Consider the following 21,878-nt stretch of genomic DNA (forward strand, 5'->3'; position numbering starts at 1 on the left):
CTTTATAGTATCCCCAAATGATAACTAATAAATGGCAATTTTATTGCTATGCAGATTCTGTGAATCCAAGAAGCTTGAGGAAAACAGTGTTCTCTCTTGAACCTGTATCTACTCCGTGTTCTGAGCCCCACTTCACAACCAAATACACTTTTATGGTTTTCTTCCTCCAGTCCAAGCACTATCCCTTTGGTAACTTATACCCACCCTCAGACCAATCTGATTATCTTGATTTTATGAGAAATAGGAAGCTGAGGATTAGTGATTTACCAATCTGATTATCTTGATTTTATAAGAAATAGGAAGCTGAGGATTAGTGATTTTTCTGAAATTGATCAAAACTGCACTGTTAAAAAAATGGAGAAGTCAGAATTCAAACACAGAATTCAAACATATTTTGAAGGTCACATTCTTTCTACCTGAGAATGATCTTGAGAAGGGTTTTGAATCATTGACCAATGTGCTTGTGTCCTGTTCTGTCACCTAGTCCACTTCCGTGCACTGTGGCATACACCCAGCCCAGTAGGTAAGACAGTCTGGGTTTACTGATACCAAGACAGGACAGTTAGAAAAGAAAATCAAAGAGAAAAAAAAAAAATCCATGCTCATTTTCTGAGTTTCATAATAGACTTTTCAAGCACAAGACAAGGACAGCATGGGGAGAGAAAAGGCTTTTTGAATTATGAGAGCTTCAGTCTTTCGAGCTTTGAGACTGTGACCTAAAGAGTAGGCAGAGGGGACACCGTGACACCAGGGTTTTCCCTTGGCCCACCCAGACTAGAAGCTCTCAGCCCTGTCATGCCCCACCTTCCTTCTTTTCTTTGCCAGCCCAAGCCCTTGGAGGATATGGGGCAATAGGAGCCCTCCTGGTACCCCAAATGGAATATACTGGTTCATGACTACTTATCAAAGGCCCTGAGAGTGGACAAGACTCCAGTAATCCCCTCCCCCCATGGCATTGGAGAGTGGAGATAGTTGCTGTGGGGCCGGGCAGCTGCTCTGAGCCTGTCTCGTAGGCTCCCAGAGCTCCTGGAGGATGTGGGAAGTAGTCAATGTTTTTCCAAGAGGCATGATAGGACCTTGGGGATGGAGCAATCTGAAAGCCCTCTTAGACAGGATGAGACATGCCACAGGCTCCATTTGCTCAGTACCCACCTGGGGACAGGACTTCTCAGCAGAAGCTAACTTGCCCCATGATCAGGTACCTCTCCTTGAGGCCGTGATACTAGATCAGCCTTCTGGAATTTAGATACTACCCAGGCAAATGTGTGTGTGTGCATAGTGGGGGGCAATCCTAAATCAATGGAGCTTATCCTAAATTGGCAAGATTAAAGTTTTCTAGCTTCCTAGTGTCATGACGAATGAGACCTTGAGAAAGAAACTAAGTCAATAAAAATTTACACTTATTTGTACACTAAACATGTGGATTTACGATTTATGCCCATTTTTTTCATTTACTTCCAAAGGGTTAATTAATTCATTTTACAAACACAGACTTTCAATGTAAGGAGAAAGAATCATTCTTCTAAAAATAAAGAAGGAAACTAAAATAGAATTTACAAATGTATAAACCATGTGGAAAAGTCTCATCTGCTCCCATATCGTTAACTATTCATTTTCATACTGGTGATTTCCAAGTCTTATTGTCAGCCTCTCCTTTCCTCCACATCTCCACTGGAGCATTTCCAACCTCCTGCCACCAAATTCAACACATGCAGGGAGAAGAGGGCTGGGCCAGAGCCACAAAAACCCCTGTTCTAATCCTTACACCAGTACTCAGTAGGAACTCAATAAGTTGTTAAGTGAATGAATGAATGCATGAATATTTAATTTGTTTTTTCAAGAAATCAACAAGGTGATCTGTTCACAGGCAATTTTATTTGGTTTCTGAAATTTAGAGTGTTTTCCTATCACTTTGCAAAGACAACAGGGGTACACTAGCTCCTCTGTGGGGTTCCGAATGAGAGAGTGCCCAAAGCTGTTTGCTATTAACCAACAATCAGATAAGGAACGGAAATTTCTGGCCATGAACATTCTCCTCTGTGAAGACTAACAGCTCTCAACAAAGGAGAAGACAGAGTTCTATAGAGCAGGAATGTGAATAGGGCTGAGGTCTCTTTCGGATTATTCTAGACAAAACTCGACTTTGGTTTTATAGGCCCACCTGGCCACCAAGAGGGGGAGGGGACAAGGGAAACGAGTTTGCTGGTTTTGCATTGCGTGGGAAGGGCAGTCTCTTAACCATGCTGGTGCAGGATTGCCTCTAAAGTTTTATCCCTGACACTCTTCAGGAACCTCAGCACTGAAGTTCCACCTGTGCCCCTCTGTTCTAAGGCCTGGGGTGGTCCTGGGGGATGGCTGGGTCTCTTGTCCTTTGCTTTGGCTGCAGCCGTGATGAGGTATTTGGCCACTATGGTGAGGTGATAGCTGCGCAGCTCTGCCAGGGCCTCCGTACACTGGTTATAGGCTGTCAGAAGTTGGTCATTTCCAGAGGACAGGACGTGGTCCCTCAATGAAGGAGCCGAGTGGATTTCTTCTATGAAGGCCTTATGGGAAGGAGGCATGTAGTCTCTCATTCTGTGCAGGAAATCAGCTGAAAGAAACAATCCAGAACAACGTCATAGCTCCACATGGAAAGATAAGAGAGCCTGTCTGCTTTTCCAGCTATCGATGCAACGAAAACTGCTGTTGTCATCCTAACTGTCCAGTTGACTTTGCGGGCTCTTTTGCTTGTAGACTTCAAATACTCAAATGCCCGTTCTTGACAGTTGATAGGAGATGGGGAGGGGAAAAGAAGCAAGCACATCTCCGCTGAGCTGGAACTAGCTCTATCAGCCAATGCATAAATATATATCACATATCAAATGTGGACAAAGTGTCTTGCTAGCCACCAGCTAGCCACCATGAGGGATATCCACAAAGGTAAGACATAAACCTTTAAACCGATTAGCTAAATACTCTGCTGAATTTTGTTTCCTAAGTGCTTCGTTTTGGAGGGAGTGCTAAGGAAGAGGAAAGTTACAAAGTTTATAGGGGCAAGAAGATAGAGAATGAGCAGCTAGTTTAGTAATAGCCTCCTGAAGTCAAGTTGTTTAAGAATCAAATCAGTAGATATTCATAAGAAATATAGATGGATAATTTGTAGAAAATCCTTTATGTGTTCAGTATTATGCATGGTAAGTCAACCACTAACATCAAAAATCCATGAAAAATTATCATAATTCTAGAGAACTGACTTTTGCGGATGAGACTGGACCCTATGACATCTCTAGTCATTTTTTTTCCTACTCAACTCAAAAACTCTGCACTGTCAAGTGCCTTTTGCAGCTGTTGAACATTTGGCTGAGGTAACGAAAGGAGCAATTTCAAGCTTCTAGAATGGTAGACCCCTCTTCTGGTCTACATAGACTTGGCTTGACGATGCACCACTTATACGGGCAAGGGCTTTAGCAGAGGAGCTCCGACCCATCAGACCCATGAGTTGATACCCAGACTTATCAACACAATGCCATGGCCTTCAACTCTAGATCTCTAGAGAGAGATCTCCTCTCTAGAGAGAGGAAGCTACTGCCTAAGGATCCAAACAAAATTACAGTGAATAGCTGGAAATATAGCAATGTTTACAAATTTGGAAACGAAGCCCAATATCCTGCTGAGATCCAACATTAATTGACTTAACACAATAACATACGGCAGGCACACAGTTTCTTGGTTAATTTAGGGAAGTATAGACTTTATGACATTTTAACCTACACTTTGTTTTATCAGTTGGTAAAAATATCTCTGTTTTTCCTCCCTGTTAAGGAGAAAAGTAAAAAGAAAAATGTCTGACTTACCATTTTCCTGGCTATGACAAATGCCTAAGAACTCATCGAAGGCATGAAGCACTGTGCTCTGAGCTGCACTCCCTCCAGAGTATTTCAGGGGCTCTTTAGAGACTCCTTCATATGTTAACCCCGCAGGCATTGCTGGGTTATCTCTCCATCTAAACAAGAGTAAAAGTCAGAGAGAAGAAGGGGGTGCTAGGAGTTATGAGCATGTTTTCTGATATGGAAACAGGGCGAGCAAGAAAGCAGACATGATTCCACTGGTAAGTTTAGGGCAAGCGGCTGGGTACCTTTGCAGGATGTGTACTTAAGCATCACCTTTTTTTTTTTTTTTTAAAGATTTTATTTTCCCTTTTTCTCCACAAAGCCCCCCAGTACATAGTTGTGTACTTTTAGTTGTGGGTCCTTCTAGTTGTGGCATGTGGGACGCCACCTCAGCATGGCCTGATGAGTGGTGCCATGTCCACGCCGAGGGTTCAAAGTGGTGAAACCCTGGGCCGCCGAAGCGGAGCACGCGAACTTAACCACTCAGCCACGGAGCCGGCCGCTTAAGCATCATCTTGATCCCAACTTCATAAGAGGCCAAAGAAAGCAGCCCTTCTCTTTCCTGATTTAAAGGATTTTTCCAGAGAAGTAAAAAATACTTAGAGAGGAACATTTGGCATTGGTCCCATGACATATTCCTTGGAAAAATTCAGTTATAAAGATGACATCAATTCAGATCAACAGGAACAAATTAGGGGCTCCAGAACAATCTTCAATCCCTCTCTCATCTCACCCCGATGGCCTGTAACTCCACAAGAAGAGATTCGAAAGTACACACACACAAGCACACACATGCACACACACCCACTCATGAGTACAAACACATATACAAATACCCACACACACGTATTTTCGCCCTTCCTTGAAACAGTTATAACAGTTGTCACATGAATCTATCAGTTCTAAATACTACCCGACTTTATGGGAATGCATTTATGAAATACTTTGTGGATAGCAAAGGAAGAGAACAGAGGGTAGCAACAAAGAGAACATAATACAACCCTGCAGGGTACTGGAAGCTAAAGTCAAGGACATGGAGAACTGGAACTGAGGCTCTTAGCATGCTCAGATGAAGTGAATTCCCCTCTCCTCTCCTCTCTTATTCTGTATCCCCGATTCCATTTCTTCATCTTTTTGTCTCTGGGTGGCCCTCCTTCTACCTTCAACTACCTTACTCACCTCCCCATCTGCTCGTTGGCAGAGTCCCGAAGAACCACAGAGTGCATGGGGTGACTCCACGAAGAGACAAAAACAGCAGCACTAAGAACACACACACGTGCACTGATGATGCCTTACGGTTTATAAAGCACTTTCACACTCATTTTCTCATTTGACTTCTTTTGAGTAGATCAAAGCAGGTATTTTTACACCTCTCTTACAGAAGAGGAAGCAAAGAGCTCGAAGCAGCTAAGGCTCCAGGGCCACATTGTTAGAGAATGGGGGAATCTCAACTTGAATCCCAAACTTGTAATTTCTATTTTCATTTTCTCAAGACCCCCATATGTGGATTTCTACCTTTACTAAGTAATAGAATCTTTTTCTCTTATTGCCAGGAATAAGCTACTTCCCTGTTGTTCACGGTTTAAGTAACAGGCTGACGTTGACGTCTCACCTTCTTCCTGTAATTCTATAAGTTACTTTGCCCAAGAGAAGGGGAACACACACGTCACACACGCACAAAAGCCGCAGCTAGACTGCTCAGCTTGCTGTTCCTGACCTTTTCAAATACTTCCCTGAGTTAGGAAATGCTGTAAGAGCTGGGTTGTTTTCTTTAGGGGCTGTTTTGGGTTGGCTGTTCCGTGGTTTTTCACTGAGTGAATATCAGAGTGGGCTTTGTGGGTGGAGCAATATGACTCTAGAAAGAGATGAGGCACAGAAAACATGGAGGAGCACAAGTGGGAAGAGCAAAGGAAGGATTCTGATCATAAGATCATAACATGCTGTAGCTGTTAGGAGGGACAGGTCTATTTTAGGGAGATATGGAATTTAATCTCAGCTTTGATGTTTAGCAGCTGTGAGCCTTAGCTTAGTTAATTAACCTCTATGAGCCTTGGTTTCCTCATCAGAGTAATATTAGTATTTACCTTATTGGGTGGTTGTGAGAATGCACTAAAATAGTACCTCCTTAGTGCTTGGAACGTATTAAGCATTCAATAAATATTAGCCATTTTGTCATATTGTTCACAGTGAGTTGGAATCCCTGCTCCCCCTTTCACTATTTTGTAGCTTTGTACAAATCCTTCTGAGTCTTAGTTCTCCTAATTTGTAGGTACTTCCTAAAGCTTCTGGAAGAATTAAATGGGTTCCAGAGAAATTTTGGGACTTGTCAGAGTTCAGGACACTGGTCCTGATAAAATTTCTAAACAATGTTTTATGGGGAAGAAATATTGAAGATGGGACTGCTACTGTGGTAAGTGGTCCAAATACAACGGCCACACTTGTTCAGACTTGTTCAGATTTTCCTCTGTACTTTGGCTGATGGTCCTATATAGTCATTTCAGTCTCCTCCGCTAGTTCCTTCCCATCATGACCACTTCCAAGTGCTGGACTCTCTTGGGCTCAGTCCTTGAGCTTCTCACTACTCCCACTTCCCAAGTAATCTTGTCCAGCCTCATGGATTTAAAAACCAACTATATTAGGACTATTTACAAATTTGCTCCTGTACCTGGACCTCTCCCCTATATTCCAGACGCATGTATTCAACTGCCTCCTAGAGATCTCCACAGGAATGAACACGTCCCAAACTGACCTCTCGATTTGCCGAAGCTGTTCTTCCTATAGTCTTCCGCATCACAGAAAATGGCTGCTCCATTCTTTCAGTGGATAGGGCCAAAAACCTTAGGGGCGTCTTTGATTTTTTCTCTTCCATCTGTATGCAGTCCAGTAGGAGGTCCTGTCAACTTCACCTTCAATCTATACCCAGAACTGACCGTTTCTCAATGCCTCTCTGCTACCACCCTCGTCCAAGCCACCACCCTGGATTGTGGTCACAGCTTCTCAAGTACCTTCCTTGCTTCCATTCTTGCTCTCACATAGTCTATTTTCCACCTAGAAGATGGAGTGATGACGTGAAACTTAAGACAGCGCATGTCATTCTTCTTCTCAAATGTTGCCAGTGATGCCCCTCTAACTCAGAAAAGAAGCCAACAAGCCTCTGCAGGATCTGGCCTCCTGCTCTCACTTGTACCTTTCTCCTTCTCCCCATGCCTACCTAATCCATTCAAGCACAACTGGCCTCCTTACGGCTCTTCCTCCAAGACAAGCATGCTCCCTCCTCAGGGTCATTGTAATTTCGTTCCTTTTGCTTGGAACAGGTATCTGGGTGGCTGACTGCTCACTTGCTTCAGGTATCTGCTTAAACATCACTTAGAAGTGAGGCATTCCCAGATCACAATAAATAAATAAGAAACTTCATCCACCACCCCTAACACTTCATAACGCCCTGTAGCCTGCTTTACATTTCCCCATATCGCTTATTGTTGTAATATGTATTGTGTGATTTGTTGTTAGTGCCCTGGAGTCAATTCCGACTCCCAGTGACCCTGTGGACGGTAGAGCAGAACACTGCCCAGTCTTTCTGTGCCACCTTCTCACCTTCTGGTGCTGTATCAGACAATGCTCCACTGCTATTCATAGGGTTTCTGTGGCCAGTTTTTTCAGAAGTGGGTGGCCAGGTCCTTCTTCCTAGTCTGTCTTAGTCTGGAAGCCCCACTGAAACCTGTCCACCAGGTGTGACCCTGCTGGAATTTGAAATACTGGTGACAAAGCTTTCAGCATCACAGCAACATGCAGCCACCACAGTATGACAACCAACAGACTAGTGGTGCAGTTCCCTGACCAGGGATCAAATCTGGGGCTACGGCAGTGAGAGCACCAAATCCTAACCACTAGATAAGCAGGGCTTGCATTGTATAATACTTGCCTTTATTATATTAATTTATTCATTATCTGTCTTCCATTATTAAAATGTCAGCTTCACAGGAACAAAGTTGCTGTTTTGTTTTACTGCTCCATTCCCAGCACCTAGAACTGTGCCTGGCATATGGTAAGCACTCACTAAATATTTGCTGAATGAATGAATGAAAAAAATACCACTCTATAATTGGGTATTATATATCTAGAATAGGTAGATCCAAGTGTATTTCTTGAAAGGACCTTGCCAGCTTAAAAGAGCCATCAGATGCTCAAACAGCCAAGAGACATCAATCAGTCTCCTTTTCATGCCCCAACCTGAAGAGGCTGTGCTGAAGCCTCATTGAAGGTGATGGAGAAACACCAGCATGAAAGTCAAAAAAGGTAAGAGAAGGGCATCTACTTTCAGAGCCCATATTCTCCACTTAGGATGAGATAAGTCTGAGGAAGGAAATCGGGTTTCTCTGAACAGCCCAAGGATTGCTCCCATGCATCCTCGGGCCCAAACTGCTGTTTGTGAAGGAAAGGAATTATTTCCTTTCAAATCTCTGTAGGCAAGGTTATTTTTAGCCTTTCTTGTAGCATATTTCTAGCAAACCCAAGAAAGGAGAAGTTAAACAGAAAAAAAAAAAAATGAGATGACATTTTTTTCCACAGGGACTGTTAACTCCCCTGAGGAATTCAATGTGAGTAGAAAATAGAGAGAACATGTTTCATCTACAGATGAAATCTCTCAACTCTCCTTAATAAAAACAGTTTTTAAAAGTAAATAAGCAAAACTAATAAGTCAAAAATAGGACAGATCAACAACACAGGAGTGGATTTAGAATTTTCAAGACAATCCTTTTGGGAATTCTCAACAAGCCAGATGCTTTTAGCCATTAACACTTATCAAGATATTTAGGATTTGACACTGGTCACTTCATTTAGCTACATGGGAAATATTTCTGAAGGCCAAAAACAGAGGGGTGTATTTACGTAGCTCACAGGTAAAATGTGTCACTGACCCAGAACTTATTTTAATGAACAGAAACTCACTCTCTGGTGTTCATCTAATCATGATAGATAGAATTTGCAAGATATTCCCCCAGATTCCCATCCTAATTCCTAGAACTGTTAATATTATGAGGCAGCATGCCTGCCAATGTAATATAGTATATGGCAAGGCAAAGAGGACTTTGCCGATTAATTAAGGCTACTAATCAGTTGACCTTCATATGGGGAGTTATCCTGGATTATCTAACTAAACTGAATCTAACCAGTAAGGCCTTAAAAGCAAACAGTTTTCCCTGGCTAGTGGCAGAAGACGTCGGAGAGATGCGAAGTACTGGAAGGATTAAGTGCCACTGCTGAGCTGGAGGAGACCATGAGACAAGGAATGCTGGAGGCCGCTAGAAGCTGAGAGCAGATCCTTTCTGACAGCCAGTAAGGAAACAGAGACCTCAGTTCCAAAACCCCTAGGAACTGGGTTCTACCGAAAACCTGAATGAGTCTGGAAGTGAATTCTTCCCCAGATTCTCTAGATAAGTCCCTAGCCCAGCAGATCCTTGACTTCGGCCTTTTGAAACCCTAAGCAGAGAACCAAGCTGAGCTTGCCTGGTCTTCTGACCTACAGAAATGTGAGGTAATGAAGGTGTGTTGTTTTAAGCTGCTAATTTGTGGTAATTTGTTTTACGACAATGGAAAATGAATACAAACTTAGAAAAGTGAAGCACAAATAGATTTTCCAGAATTAGGTGCTTCCTAAATCTGAGGCTCCTTAAAACATTGAACAAATTACTTTTTTTCCTTTTGTCTGATCCCACCAAAGCAGGGCTGCATATTTTACTTAATATTTGTGCTAGAATCTCTCTTCTGCAATTAGATCTTTGTCTTGACCCTGACTACGTGCAAAAAGTACAGAGAACAAGAAGAGGCCTACAGGACGGATCTCCTCTCTGGGAAGGGCTTCAGGTCTGGAGGGGGATAGGGGAAAGTGGAAACGGTGAGACACACTCCCAGTTCCATTTCTGCGCCCTTCCTTTTTCCTTTTCCTTTCCCTTTCCCCATAAACCAGGTACTCATTACTCTCAGGGTAGTCTCTAGAAACCTTCTTGCTTCCACTCTTGGCCCCTATAAGGAGGAATCCCCACCCAGGCTGCCTCTGCTTGGACTGTCACACTCCAGACCTACCCAATCTAGACAAAATACTTAGGACATGTTGCACTCCTTCTTGTACCAATGAAATATGCCAGCAAATCTACTGATAAATCAATAAACTTATTGATTTTAGTATTTGGCAGGTCTCTTGCTACATCCAGGCACAGCTTCAGATGCTTTCTATCAACAACATCTCCTGGTTATCAAGATGGCACGCTGGATGATATCTATTTCACATTTTTCACCTCTTCCATCCACTACCTCCACTTTTCGCTTTTCATCATTAAAAATTGTTTTTCCTCTTAGTTAACATGAATAGGAAAGCGATCTCATTAAAATATGTCAAGGTATGACTAATGTATTTAAAATAAGAAATGCATCTAAGAGTAGAGTTCTCTATCTGGAGAAATTACAGGCCATGTGACGAAAGAAGAGTACCCAGGAATATGAAAAAGTGGCTTGAGCAGCTCTTCCAGGAATATTTGAAGAAAGCTTTTAAGGTACTGTCTATACCTCTACCCGCCTTGGTGACAAGGGGAGAGAGTGGATATAAATGATAGAGCTTTGTGGGTGGCATACTGGGCTTTTATTCCTTTCTGTCACCATACTTTTTGTCATTAAGGTGAATACAAATGAATCTAAAATGATGGCCTAAGGACAATTACTCTAAAATTAAACATTCCACCTTCGGTGTCATTTGTCACTCAGATTGTACGCCACTTCTTTTATCTAAGAGTGGATCCAAGTCATTACTTTGCTACCAAGGGTTATTTGTTGTACTTTTTATTCTAGAATATTCTGTTTCTTATCTCATAAATTTGGAAAATGCTACAGAGGCCTCATGCAGGAGAATAGTTGAACTATACTTACCCAGAGAGAAATATCCGGATGACTGTATAAAATACATCTGGATCTACATAATCTGGAAGAGCAATGAAGACGTGAACTTTACTACAGGCAAAAAAAAGCAATTGGTTACATGTGCTCGGGCCCTGCTGCTCTCCTGGGCCGCCTCCTCTGTCTGATCTACGCAGAAACCTGGGATGAAGGCAGCAAGAGGGGGATGGAATGTTCTCTCCTGTAGTCCCCCTCAGTGGCACTGACAGAACTTTTAAACCATTCCAAATGCTGCCCTTTTCTATTTGTGGTACTTCCTTTTTCTGTACTTAATAAGAACAACAAAAAGAGGGATCAAGGCCAATTTAAAGAATTAATGTTTTAAACAGACATGATGTTTGAGAGAATGTGGGAAGTGGAAAGGAAAAAAGCCAAGAGAAAGAATGCCCTCTCTCAAGGATTTCACAAGAGAGGAGAACTGAAGCCACGCACGCCCGAGGGAAGTTCTGCATAGTCAACGAAGGACAGAGGGGTGCAGAGTCTCCTGCCCAGGGACGGCCACACCAGGTCAGACACAGGTTCATTCAGCTCTATTCATTAATCTGTGCAGCTATTGCTCAATCTCAGCCCATGCTTGGGGATAATTGATTCCACTCGTTTGTTAACTTGTATATAAGGAAGCAGGGCCTCACATGTGTACTAAATTTCTTTTTATCAACTTTTGCAGGTTATTCTTTCTTCTGGGCATAATGGGGCCCCTCTGTGACCTGGTATGTTTCTCTTAACCAGATTCCTGTCTATGTCTCTTTGTTTCTGAGAGAAAAAGAAACATCTTTTTTTATGAGACCTAAATAATAACATCGCTTTCCCTTTTCCACCATCACACCTCCTCACTGGTCCTGCATCTCCACTCTCTCTGAAGCCCCATGGGCTCACGTAACTCATGTCTTCCTTCAGCCTCGTGGTTTCCCAATGCTCCTGAGTAGTGTCACATTCTCTCTGCTCTGCTGTGACAATGCCCATGCGTTGAACTTTTCTCTGGGCCCAATTTCTGGGTCTTTCTCATTTAGTGCTCTGTTCCCACAATAATGCTAAGTATTATATACAAATTTTTGCTGAAGCAGTAACAACTGGCCATAATTTAATATTTCACCCAACTTACCATATTTAAGGAGGAAAACTCACATGATTATTTCAGTAGATGTAAAATAATTTTGATGTAAAAACTTTTCAATAAATGTAAAAAATATCCATTCATGATCAAAACATTTCAGCTAATTACAAGCAGGAGGGAACAACCTTGAATTGATAAAAGGAATCCACAGAAAGCCTATAGTACATGCTATACTTAGTGTTGAAATATTAAAAATGCATCTTTTAAAATATGGAACAAAACAACGATCAGCACTTCCATTCAACACTGTAATAGGAGTCCTAGCCAGAAGTAAGAGAAAAAATTCGTAAAGAAATAAAAGTTATAAATATTGGAAGTGAAAAAGCAAAACAACAATATTCTCAAATGATATAATTTCTAGATAGAAAACCCAGATAACCTGCAGATAATTATTAGAAATAAAGAGTGTTTATCAAGGTGCTACATTCAAGGTTAATATTCAAATATAAATTTCATTCCGTAAACCAGCAACAAACAGGAGTTAGTTAAATCAAAATATACCATATTCACTAGAAACAAAAATATAAAGTAACTATGAATAAAGCAGAAGCTATCTAAGTCTCTTATGTTGAAAGAAGTTTTTTAAAATTAAAGACATTAAAGAAAAACTTGTCCATGTTCACGGACAAGAAAACTCAGTATCAATATCTAAAAGAAGAACTCTGTCTGAAAAAGAGTTTTCTATCTGGATAAATTTCAGGCCATGTGACAGAATAAGACTATCCAGCAATATGAAGACATGATTTTGGGTAGCTTGTCCAGGAATCTTAGTTAATGCTTTTACGCTATTCTCTACCTCTCTACCTGCCGTGATCATAAGACAGAAAGACTCAGTATAATATCAAAATCATGCAATTTTTATCCAAATTAATATTTGGAGAAATTTAATGCAATTTGAGCAAAACTCCTAACAGGGATTTTTGTTAAATGAAATTTGACAAGCTGATTCTAACAATTTATATAAAAGTCAAGGCTCAAAGACAGGACCAGCACCCCTAGAGGAGAAGAGCAAGATGGGGAGGTTTTCTCTCCCTGAAAATGAGAAGTACTATGAAACTATTGTTCTCAAGACAGATGGCCTTGTTGTAGGGAAAGACACACTGACAACGAAACAGCACAGAGAGCCTGGAAATAATTCCAGTCACTTAAGAAAATGTAATGTAAGACTGTGCTAATATTATAGATTAATAATTACTAACAGAAGGAAAATTGAATTTATTTCTTATGTCATATATATATAGTTAATAATTATATGTGAACTAAGACCAAAATGTGAAAGACAAGACAACAATTTCAGAAGAAAATGCAGGAAAATGTATTTCTGAACTATGATTATGAAATAATTTGTCATGCAAGACCTTTTAAAATCTAGGCTTTTATAAAAGAAATGACAGATACTCCGCCTATATTTAAATGAATTACTTCTGCTTTCAAAAGGCATAAGACAAACCACAACGTTTGCAACACATATAACTAAAACCAGCCTCCAGAGTGTACAAAAACCTTACGAAACTTAGTAAATAAAAGATAAAAGACCATTAGAAAAAAAGGAAAGATATTCATTTCACAAAAGAGGGACAGGAGTGGTGAGCACTCACGACTACACACACACACAGAAGACAGTTTAATTAGAAATCAAGGAAATGCAGGCGCGATGTCATCCTCATGTGGAATAAGTTTTCTATTGTCTTCTCTGCAAGGAACACAGATTTAGATAATCGCCCATGAACAAGAGAGCCTTTGTGGGAGTCCAGGAGTCCAGTGAAGAAGTTCCAGCTCACCACTGGAGCAAAACTATCCAAGACTGGATGCGCTGAAGAGGATAAGAACATTGTTCTTTACCCAGGTCAGGCCTCCCCTGAGGCAGCACAGCTTAGTGCCAAGAGACCTTCTCTGCCTGCGATTTCTCGCACAAGGGAAAGTGAGAGCATGTGAGTGAGTGCCTGGCTCCCCCAAAGGCCTGAAACCCACTTCTTTCTTACCCCCTCCAGAATCCTGAGCTGTGCTGCACGACTGGAGGACGAGGGGGTGGGGAGCAGCTGGAAGGGTCAGATAGGGTTCTTGGAGGGCATTAAAGGGATGAGGATCCTACTAACCACCTCATGGACTCCAGCAAGAAACCCACCCGCCAGCCACTGGGGATGTCTCACTTGCAGATCCCCCCAACTGGACCATGGGCACCCCTAGCACTCAGGGCGCCTCACTCGCACACCCACACACCTCACACCCCATGGCCAGCTGCTTCTGCACACGCCTGGTGGTGGCAAGAGTGAGCCTTTGCAGATGGCTAGTGAGCGCGTGCAGCAAGCTGGCTGACTCTGTGGGAGGGGGAAAAGCACACCAACTGGGACATGCAGTACTGCCCTAGGAACAGCAAACGGAAGATTGTCAGCCCCTGGCCTGGTTTTGCAGGATCCAGAGAAGGCAGACACAATTATGAATTCTGCCACAAGAGGGAGCAAGAAGCATGGAGCAGGCAGAGCCACAGGTGTGAGAAGGCCTCAGAATCCCCAGTGGGGCAGAGGGAAGGTCTTTCTCCCCTGAAACCAGTCAGTAAAGACTGGAGGAGCTGACTGCTTCTTCAGATACGAAGACAGCAATGCCAGACTTCAAGGAACACGACATATCAAGGAAATGAGACCACCAACGGAACAAAGTAGTTTTCCAGTAACTGACCCTAAAGAAATGCAGGTCTGTGATTTGCCTAATAAAGAATTCAAAATACCTATTTTAAGTAAACTCAGTGAACCACAAAAAACACTAAGACAATTCACTGAAATCCAGAGAAGAACACACATCAACAGGAGAAACTATTTGTGAACCTTACATGAGATAAGGGGTTATTATCCAAAATGTATAAGGAGCTCATACAACTCAATAACAATAAAACAAATATTCTGATTAAAAACTGGGTAAAGGACTGAATTGATATTTTTACAAAGAAGACATACAAATGGGCTACAAGTACATGAAAAGATGCTCAACATCACTAGTCAGCAGGAAAATGCAAATCAAAACCACAGTGAGATATCACCTCACACCTGTTAGAATGGCTATTACAAAAAAGGCAAGAAATAACAAGTGTTGGCAAGAATGTGGAGAAAAGGGAAGATTTATGTACTGTTGGTGGGAATGTAAACTAGTACGGTCACCATGAAAACAGTCAGAGCTTCCTCAAAAAATTAAAAATAGAACTACTATACGATCCAGCAATTCCGCTTTAGGGTATATACCTGAAGGAAATTAAATCACTATTTTGAAGAGATGCCTGCACCCAAACTTCATTGCAACACCATTCACAACAGCTGAGACATGGAAACAATCTAAGTGTCCACCGATAGATGAATGATGAAATAAAATGTAATATGTATCTGTATATACACACACATGCACACACACAATGGAATAATGGAATACCATTCAGCCATAAAAAAGAAGGAAATCCTGCCATTTGCAACAACATGGACGAACTTTGAGGGCATTATGCTAAGTGAAATAAGTCAGACAAAGAAAGACAAATACTGTGTTCTCTCACTTCTATGTGTAATCTAAAAGAATTTTTAAAAAGCCCAACGCATAAAAACAGAGTCTATTGGTGGTTGCCAGAGGCTGGGTGGTGGGGAAAATGAGGATAAAATGTCGGTCAAAGGGTACAAACTCCCAGTTGTAAGAGGAGTAAGGTCTGAGGACCCATTGCGCAGCATGGGACTGTAGGCCACAATACCGCAGGGGATGCTTGACAGCTCTTAACGGAGTAGATCTTAAACGTTCTCACCATCGAAAAAACCACACACACAAAAAAAGTAATTATGTGAGGTGAAAGATGTGCTAACTAACCTTATTGTGGTAATCATTTCCCAATATATACATGCATCAAATCGTCATGTTGTCCACCTTAAACGTACACAATGTTATATGCCAATTATATCTCAATAAAGCTGGGTTAAAAAAGCATCATAGTATTAAAAAAACAGAGCATACAAAATTGGCAATCAATCAATCAATAAATAACTGAATGAACAAATAAGAATAAAGCTGACAATACTAAATGTTGGTGAGGTGGGATTTTAAGTCAGGACAAACAATTGGTGAACAATCTGGTGCCAGTTAGCAAAACTGATGTTCATAGGTTCCCACTGAGCATGCCAGGAGCCACAGCGCACGCGCATCTGTAGCAGCAGGATTGCTGAAACCAGCAAAACCACACCAAACCAAACCAAAACAGCGACAACAACAAGAAATAAGCAGGAGAACAAACAAATCACAGTCTATTTATACAAGAAGATGCTATATAGCAGTGAAAATATACTCCGTCTATATGACCAACATGGAAAACCTTTAATGAAATAGGCAAGTTACAGGAAGAAAACACACAATTCTTTGCATGTAAAATTCAAAAACATACAAAACAAAATAATATGATGTTTAGGAATAATTCTTAACAGTGAAATTACTAAAAAGTGAAAGTGAATGATTAATATCACAATCAGAGTGATGGTAACTGGAAGAAATGTTTAGGGCAATGAAGTTGAAAAGAAGCACACAGAAGGTTTCAGAGTTTTAGGTAAGTCTATTTATCAAGTTGGAAGCTGGGTATGAGGGTATTCTTTTTACAATTGTCCTATATATTCAATTTACTTATTCTATATTGTATATACGTTAAATATTTTATTAAAAAAAGATAAGAATCTAGGACCCAGAACAGTGTGGTCATGTGGCTATTAATAGAGTCAGAGCTGGAATCCAGTCTTCAGATTCTGAATCCAGTGTTCTTTTCATTTCCCCAAAAGTTGATTTGCCAGGGAGAAATTTCAAGCAAACCAGTAGGGAATATATTTTGGGGACTGACTTGGAACACTGTTCAGAGGATACCAAGTGGAGAACTTCATCCTCATTATCATGGGGCACTCTTGCTTCTGGATCTAATGTGTACATTTTGGCTACGAAGGGGGGTTCCTAAAAGCCAGTGACAATATCCTACAGGGAACAGAGAAGCTCTAAGAACACATCTGAGTTACACCGCCTCCTCGTCATGTGGCTTCCTAGTGGAGTGGGAAAATGAAATGGGGGGACTGCAGCTTCTGCCCAAGGCCAAGCCCGGGGCCACTTAGCACCTGGCCAGATGTTTCTGTTGCTGTTGTTCAGCAAAACACAAAACATATTGCTCAAGCATCTTTCTCTTTTAAATCCAAGTGAATCTCAAGAAAAATATAACATCTGGGTTTGACTAGTTTACACTCATCTCATGAAAATTTTGTGTCCTAAGCATTATTTTTGTTTTGTTTGGAAAACCTAAGGAAACTTGTTTTTTAAACTTTTCAGGGGTGGGGACTTAGGTTTCACACTGAGAAGTGACCTTTAAAAAGAGCAAAACTCAGCAAATCCCTGCTTTGGGTCTGTGCTGTAAAACCACAGACCCAGAATTCCTGCAGCGTTTTCACGTTACATTATTAACGTTCATTATGGTCCCACTCGGGGGAGTAGCACAGCCAATGACACCTAAGACAAAGTGTCATAGAAGCATACTCCAGCTATACATCTGACAGTCATGACTACGAAACTCTATCGTTTTCGTGTAATCCCCACTTTTAAATCATGTATTTCCAGTGGATGTCTCCCTGTCACCTTAAATGTGACGTGTCTCAAAGCAAGTTTGTCATCCTTCTATATTCCCTATTTACTTTGAAAATCAATGACCAATCCAATTTGGAAGCTTGAATCAAGTTTCCAAATGACAGATCTCTGCCAGAAGCATCATGATTTCTTTCAACCAGCTTTGAAATGGCATGCACGCATCCTTGGCATCCCCTTCTGCCTCTGATCATATAAACTCTGCCATCCTCAGTCCTTTTCCTTGATGACTCTTGTTCATGTCTTCTGCTGCTGCCACTACTCCAGTCCCTTCCCCCATTCCTGGCTTTGGTAGCATTGTCAGTAGAGTTTAAGCAGCTATATATGTCTGGATGAGACCAGGGCTTGAATGTGACTATAAGTAGGAGTTAACCAGGCAGAGGGTGCGGGGAAGAATGCCTGAAGCTGAAGGAGCAGTGCGTAGGCAGGCCTTGAAGTGGAAGGAGGCTCTTTTCAGGAACTAAAAGCTGGTGTCAGAAAGAAGGAGTGAAGGGAAACATGGTGTCAAACAAAGCTAAATTAAAATTAAAAGAGCCTGGGATCAGCTCATGCTGGGTCTTACAGAATAAGTTAAGGATTTTGGCCTCATCCTTAGAATAAGAGATAAAGGAGTCCTGCTCAATAAAAATATAATGTGATTGACATATGTAATTTTAAATTTTCTAGTAATCATATTTCAAAAAACAAAAAAGGCAAAATTAATATCAATATCATATTTTATTTAACACTAAATATCCAAAATATTATCATTTCAATATGTAATCAATATAAAAATTATTGATGAGATTTTTTTGGTAATGTCTTTGAAATTCTGTGTATAAATTTACAAACTTAAAATTTATTCTACACTTCAATTTCGATGCTAAATTTCAACAATTAAGTGAAATGTAGTCTTCCTAATAATAAAGCTGTTTTTAACAAAAAACTATTTTACACTGATTCCACTTTTAAATCTCTATTTTAATAATTAGAATTAAAAGCAATTAAGAATTTAGTTTTACACTGGCCACATTTCAAGTGTTCAATAGCCACATATCTCTAGAGGTTACCATATATGACTGTGCCCAGATAGAAACTGAAGGGTTTTAAGAGTAAAGATGCTGCAACTTGCTTTGCTTGGTTTTTTTTGTTTCTTTCTTTCTTTTGGTGAGGAAGATTGTCCCTGAGCTAATACCTGTGCCAATCTTCCTCTATTTTGTATGTGGGACACTGCCACAGCATGGCTTGACAAACAACGTGTAGGTCCATGCCAGATCTGAAGCCGCATACCCCAGGCTGCTGAAGTGCAGCATGGGAACTTAACCACTACGCAACAGGGCAGGCCTCTGATTTTCATTTTTAAAAGTCAACTGTGGGAGTGGCCCAGTGGTGCAGCGGTTAAGTTTGCACGCTTCGCTTCTCGGCGGCCTGGGGTTTGCCAGTTCGGATCCCGGCTGCCGACATGGCACCGCTTGGCACACCATGCTGTGGGAGGCGTCCCACATATAAAGTAGAGGAAGATGGGCATGGATGTTAGCTCAGGGCCAAGGTTCCTCAGCAAAAAAGAGGAGGACTGGCAGTAGTTAGCTCACGGCTAATCTTCCTCAAAAAAAAAGAAAAAAAAGTCTACTGAGGCTTCTGTGTAGAGAATGAAGTAGACTAGGTAAAGGGCAGATGAAGGAGAGGATTTAGAAGACAACTGCAGGAGTCCTGGCAAGCGATGATGAGAGCCAGGTCGAGAGTAAGGGATGGTGAAAACGGGAAGGAGGAGATGCAAATGATATTCCAGAAAGAGAATTCCATTTGTGGTAATGAGTGTTATTTTATTTGGACCTATCCTTCCACTAAAAACAACGAAAAAACCCGAATAAAATATGAAAGCATATTAAAGGCATCAAAGAGCTGAAAAGATGGCAAGGAAGCGCTTAGCAAAACTTTAAGGGAAAGCAGGAACCCAGAGAGTGAGGCATAAAACTAGAATGGCAAAGCCACTTTCCCCTGAAGGCATCTGCCAGTCCAGGGAAGCCTCAGGCTTTGGTTTTAGCGGCTTCTCTGTGTGTGGGGCCAGAAGTAACGCTCTGGTCCCAGCCACGGTGAGGAGTTTTACAGGATACCCTCCTCATGTTAACCTGGGAGCCCCCAACATCCATACCGTCAACTTCAGTGTGAATCAGAGCTCCCACCCCACCCCTGCCTGCCACAGGAGACAAAACGAAGGTTACCTTGTCACTGAGCAAAGCAGGATAAAAACAAAATCTGTCCCTAAAAAGTTGTGACCATTTTGGGCACATTTTCAGCCCAAATTCAATTGCTCGATTAGTACATGAGCCCTCACTTGTTGAACTTGATTTAAGATGGTCCAGGATTTGAGTGTCCCCAAGAACTAGGAATAACCAAACACAAATATTCCTTTACCCTAGTGTGGTGACAAAAGACTGCCTAAAAACAATGTTTCAAGGACAATGAACTTGAAATAGTGGAGGAAAAAAAATCAAGCACACATGAGAACCAATGGAAAAAAAGAAATAAGGAACAAGAAGGAAGCAGAAACGTGTTTCAACTATCAGAATTACCATACAGAGATTATAAAGCAGCCACACTTACTATGTTTAAGAAAACCAAAATCAAATTTTAACAGCAAATTACAAAAAATGAACTAAGAGTTCAGAAGATAATAAAATATAACTTATGGAAATGAAAAACAAAATAACCTATTCAATGTATGTATTTAGCAGCAGATTGTAAGCAACTGAAGAGAAAAATCAATTAATTAGATCATAAGAATTAATCCAGAATGCTGCAGAGAGGAAAAAGAAAAGATGGAAAATAACAGCAAGACTTCCAGAGAATGGAGGGTAGAGTGGAAAGGTTTAAGATTCCCAGTTAAAGTTCCAGCAGGAGAAAAGAAGGGAAGGAGGCATAGACAATTTGTGAAGATTTAATGTCTAAGAACTGTCCAGAGTGATGAATCATACCAATCAAAGAAGCATAATGAAACCTAAACACAGTAAACTGAACAACATGAAAGACAGACAGATAAAGAGTAACTCTTACAAGCAGACAGAGGAAAAAGAGAATGCCTCCAAACAAGTGACAGGCTGACAGCTACCTTCTCAATGGTGAGAATGGAAACCAGGAGATATTGTACTGATCTATTCAACATCTGAAAGAAAAGAGCTGCTAGCAAAAATATCCTTCAGGAATTGGAGCGAAGAAGGTGATTTTCAGATGAGCAAGTTCAGCAGCAGCAGGCCCTCACTGGAGGAAACGCTGCAGATACACTTCAGGCAAAAGAAATGCCTATGAAGGCGTCAAGAGCAAAGAAGGTTATCGATATGTAAGCAAATCAGAGTGAATCTTAACCATATGAAACAATAATAATTTTTGCTGGGGCTGGAGTGGTAGCATAGTGGTCAAGTTTGTCTACTCCACTTTGGCAGCGTGGGGTTCATGGGTTCAGGTCCCGGGTGTGGACTTATATATCCCTAATCGAGCCATGCTGTGGCAGCATCCCGCATAGAAAATAGAGGAAGACTGGCACGGATGTTAGCTCAGGGACAATCTTCCTCACCAAAAATCATCATCATCATCATCATCATAATCTTTGTAGAGTTTCAGATATTTTTGATGTATGATATGCAATTTAAGTTCTTCCTTATACTCCCAAGAATTCTTCTGTGAAGATATATAAAACTCTACAATATTTTGAGAATTGGCTTTGTGTATGTATGAATGTTTGTGCTTACAGATTTGGGGCCGACACGATAAAACTGGATCTAGGGAAGAGATGGTGGCTCAGATGACGTGGGTGCAGGCAGACCGCCGAGTGTAGCTAACCTATGCATGAAGACAACTTCAGAAATGTGAACACAGTCGTATCATCATATGGCATTTAGTAGAGAAGAATTCTGGTGCTAATTGTTTTCCAGTTAGGTTTAGACAAATAAGTTCACAAGTTAAGACGGACAATTCTTCAGAGAAAATTAAGTGAGCTAATCAGAAGAGGACGACCACAGAAGTTCACTTTACAGGTTAGCACCAATCTACTGATCTAGAAACCTGATTTAAACTGATACCAAACTGTCAGAAGGAAACATTTTGGCTCCTCGTTACTATTAAAAGAAGAATTCTTACGCCTACCAATAGGTCAAGCAGAAGTTGGAAACTGTGTTGATTCAGAAGGAAATACAAGGCAAAAACTTCCACGGCTTTTCACAGAGAAAATTATCCCTCAGCTTTTCTGGGGAGAAAATTAATTCTTAGAGAACAGGAGCTATTAGCAGGCATGTCAAAAAACATGCCTGTATAACCTGGATGATTGAAAATCTGAATATATG

At 41.1% G+C, this 21,878-nt stretch overlaps 1 protein-coding gene across 1 annotated transcript in view; it reads right to left on the reverse strand.

Moving 5' to 3' along the window:
• Positions 1-1,856: 1,856 nt before the first annotated feature.
• The window catches only part of IDO2 (indoleamine 2,3-dioxygenase 2), a 52,059-nt gene continuing 32,037 nt past the window's right edge, over positions 1,857-21,878 (reverse strand). Inside the window, exons 8-10 of the mRNA XM_008525289.2 lie at positions 10,791-10,842; positions 3,834-3,982; positions 1,857-2,590 (exon numbers count right to left, since the gene is read on the reverse strand). Coding sequence (XP_008523511.2) covers positions 2,235-2,590; positions 3,834-3,982; positions 10,791-10,842 — 557 coding nt within the window. The 3' untranslated portion in view covers positions 1,857-2,234. The remainder of the gene's footprint in view (positions 2,591-3,833; positions 3,983-10,790; positions 10,843-21,878) is intronic.

Source organism: Equus przewalskii, chromosome 28 (genome assembly GCF_037783145.1).
Source record: "Equus przewalskii isolate Varuska chromosome 28, EquPr2, whole genome shotgun sequence".
NCBI lineage: Eukaryota > Metazoa > Chordata > Mammalia > Perissodactyla > Equidae > Equus > Equus przewalskii.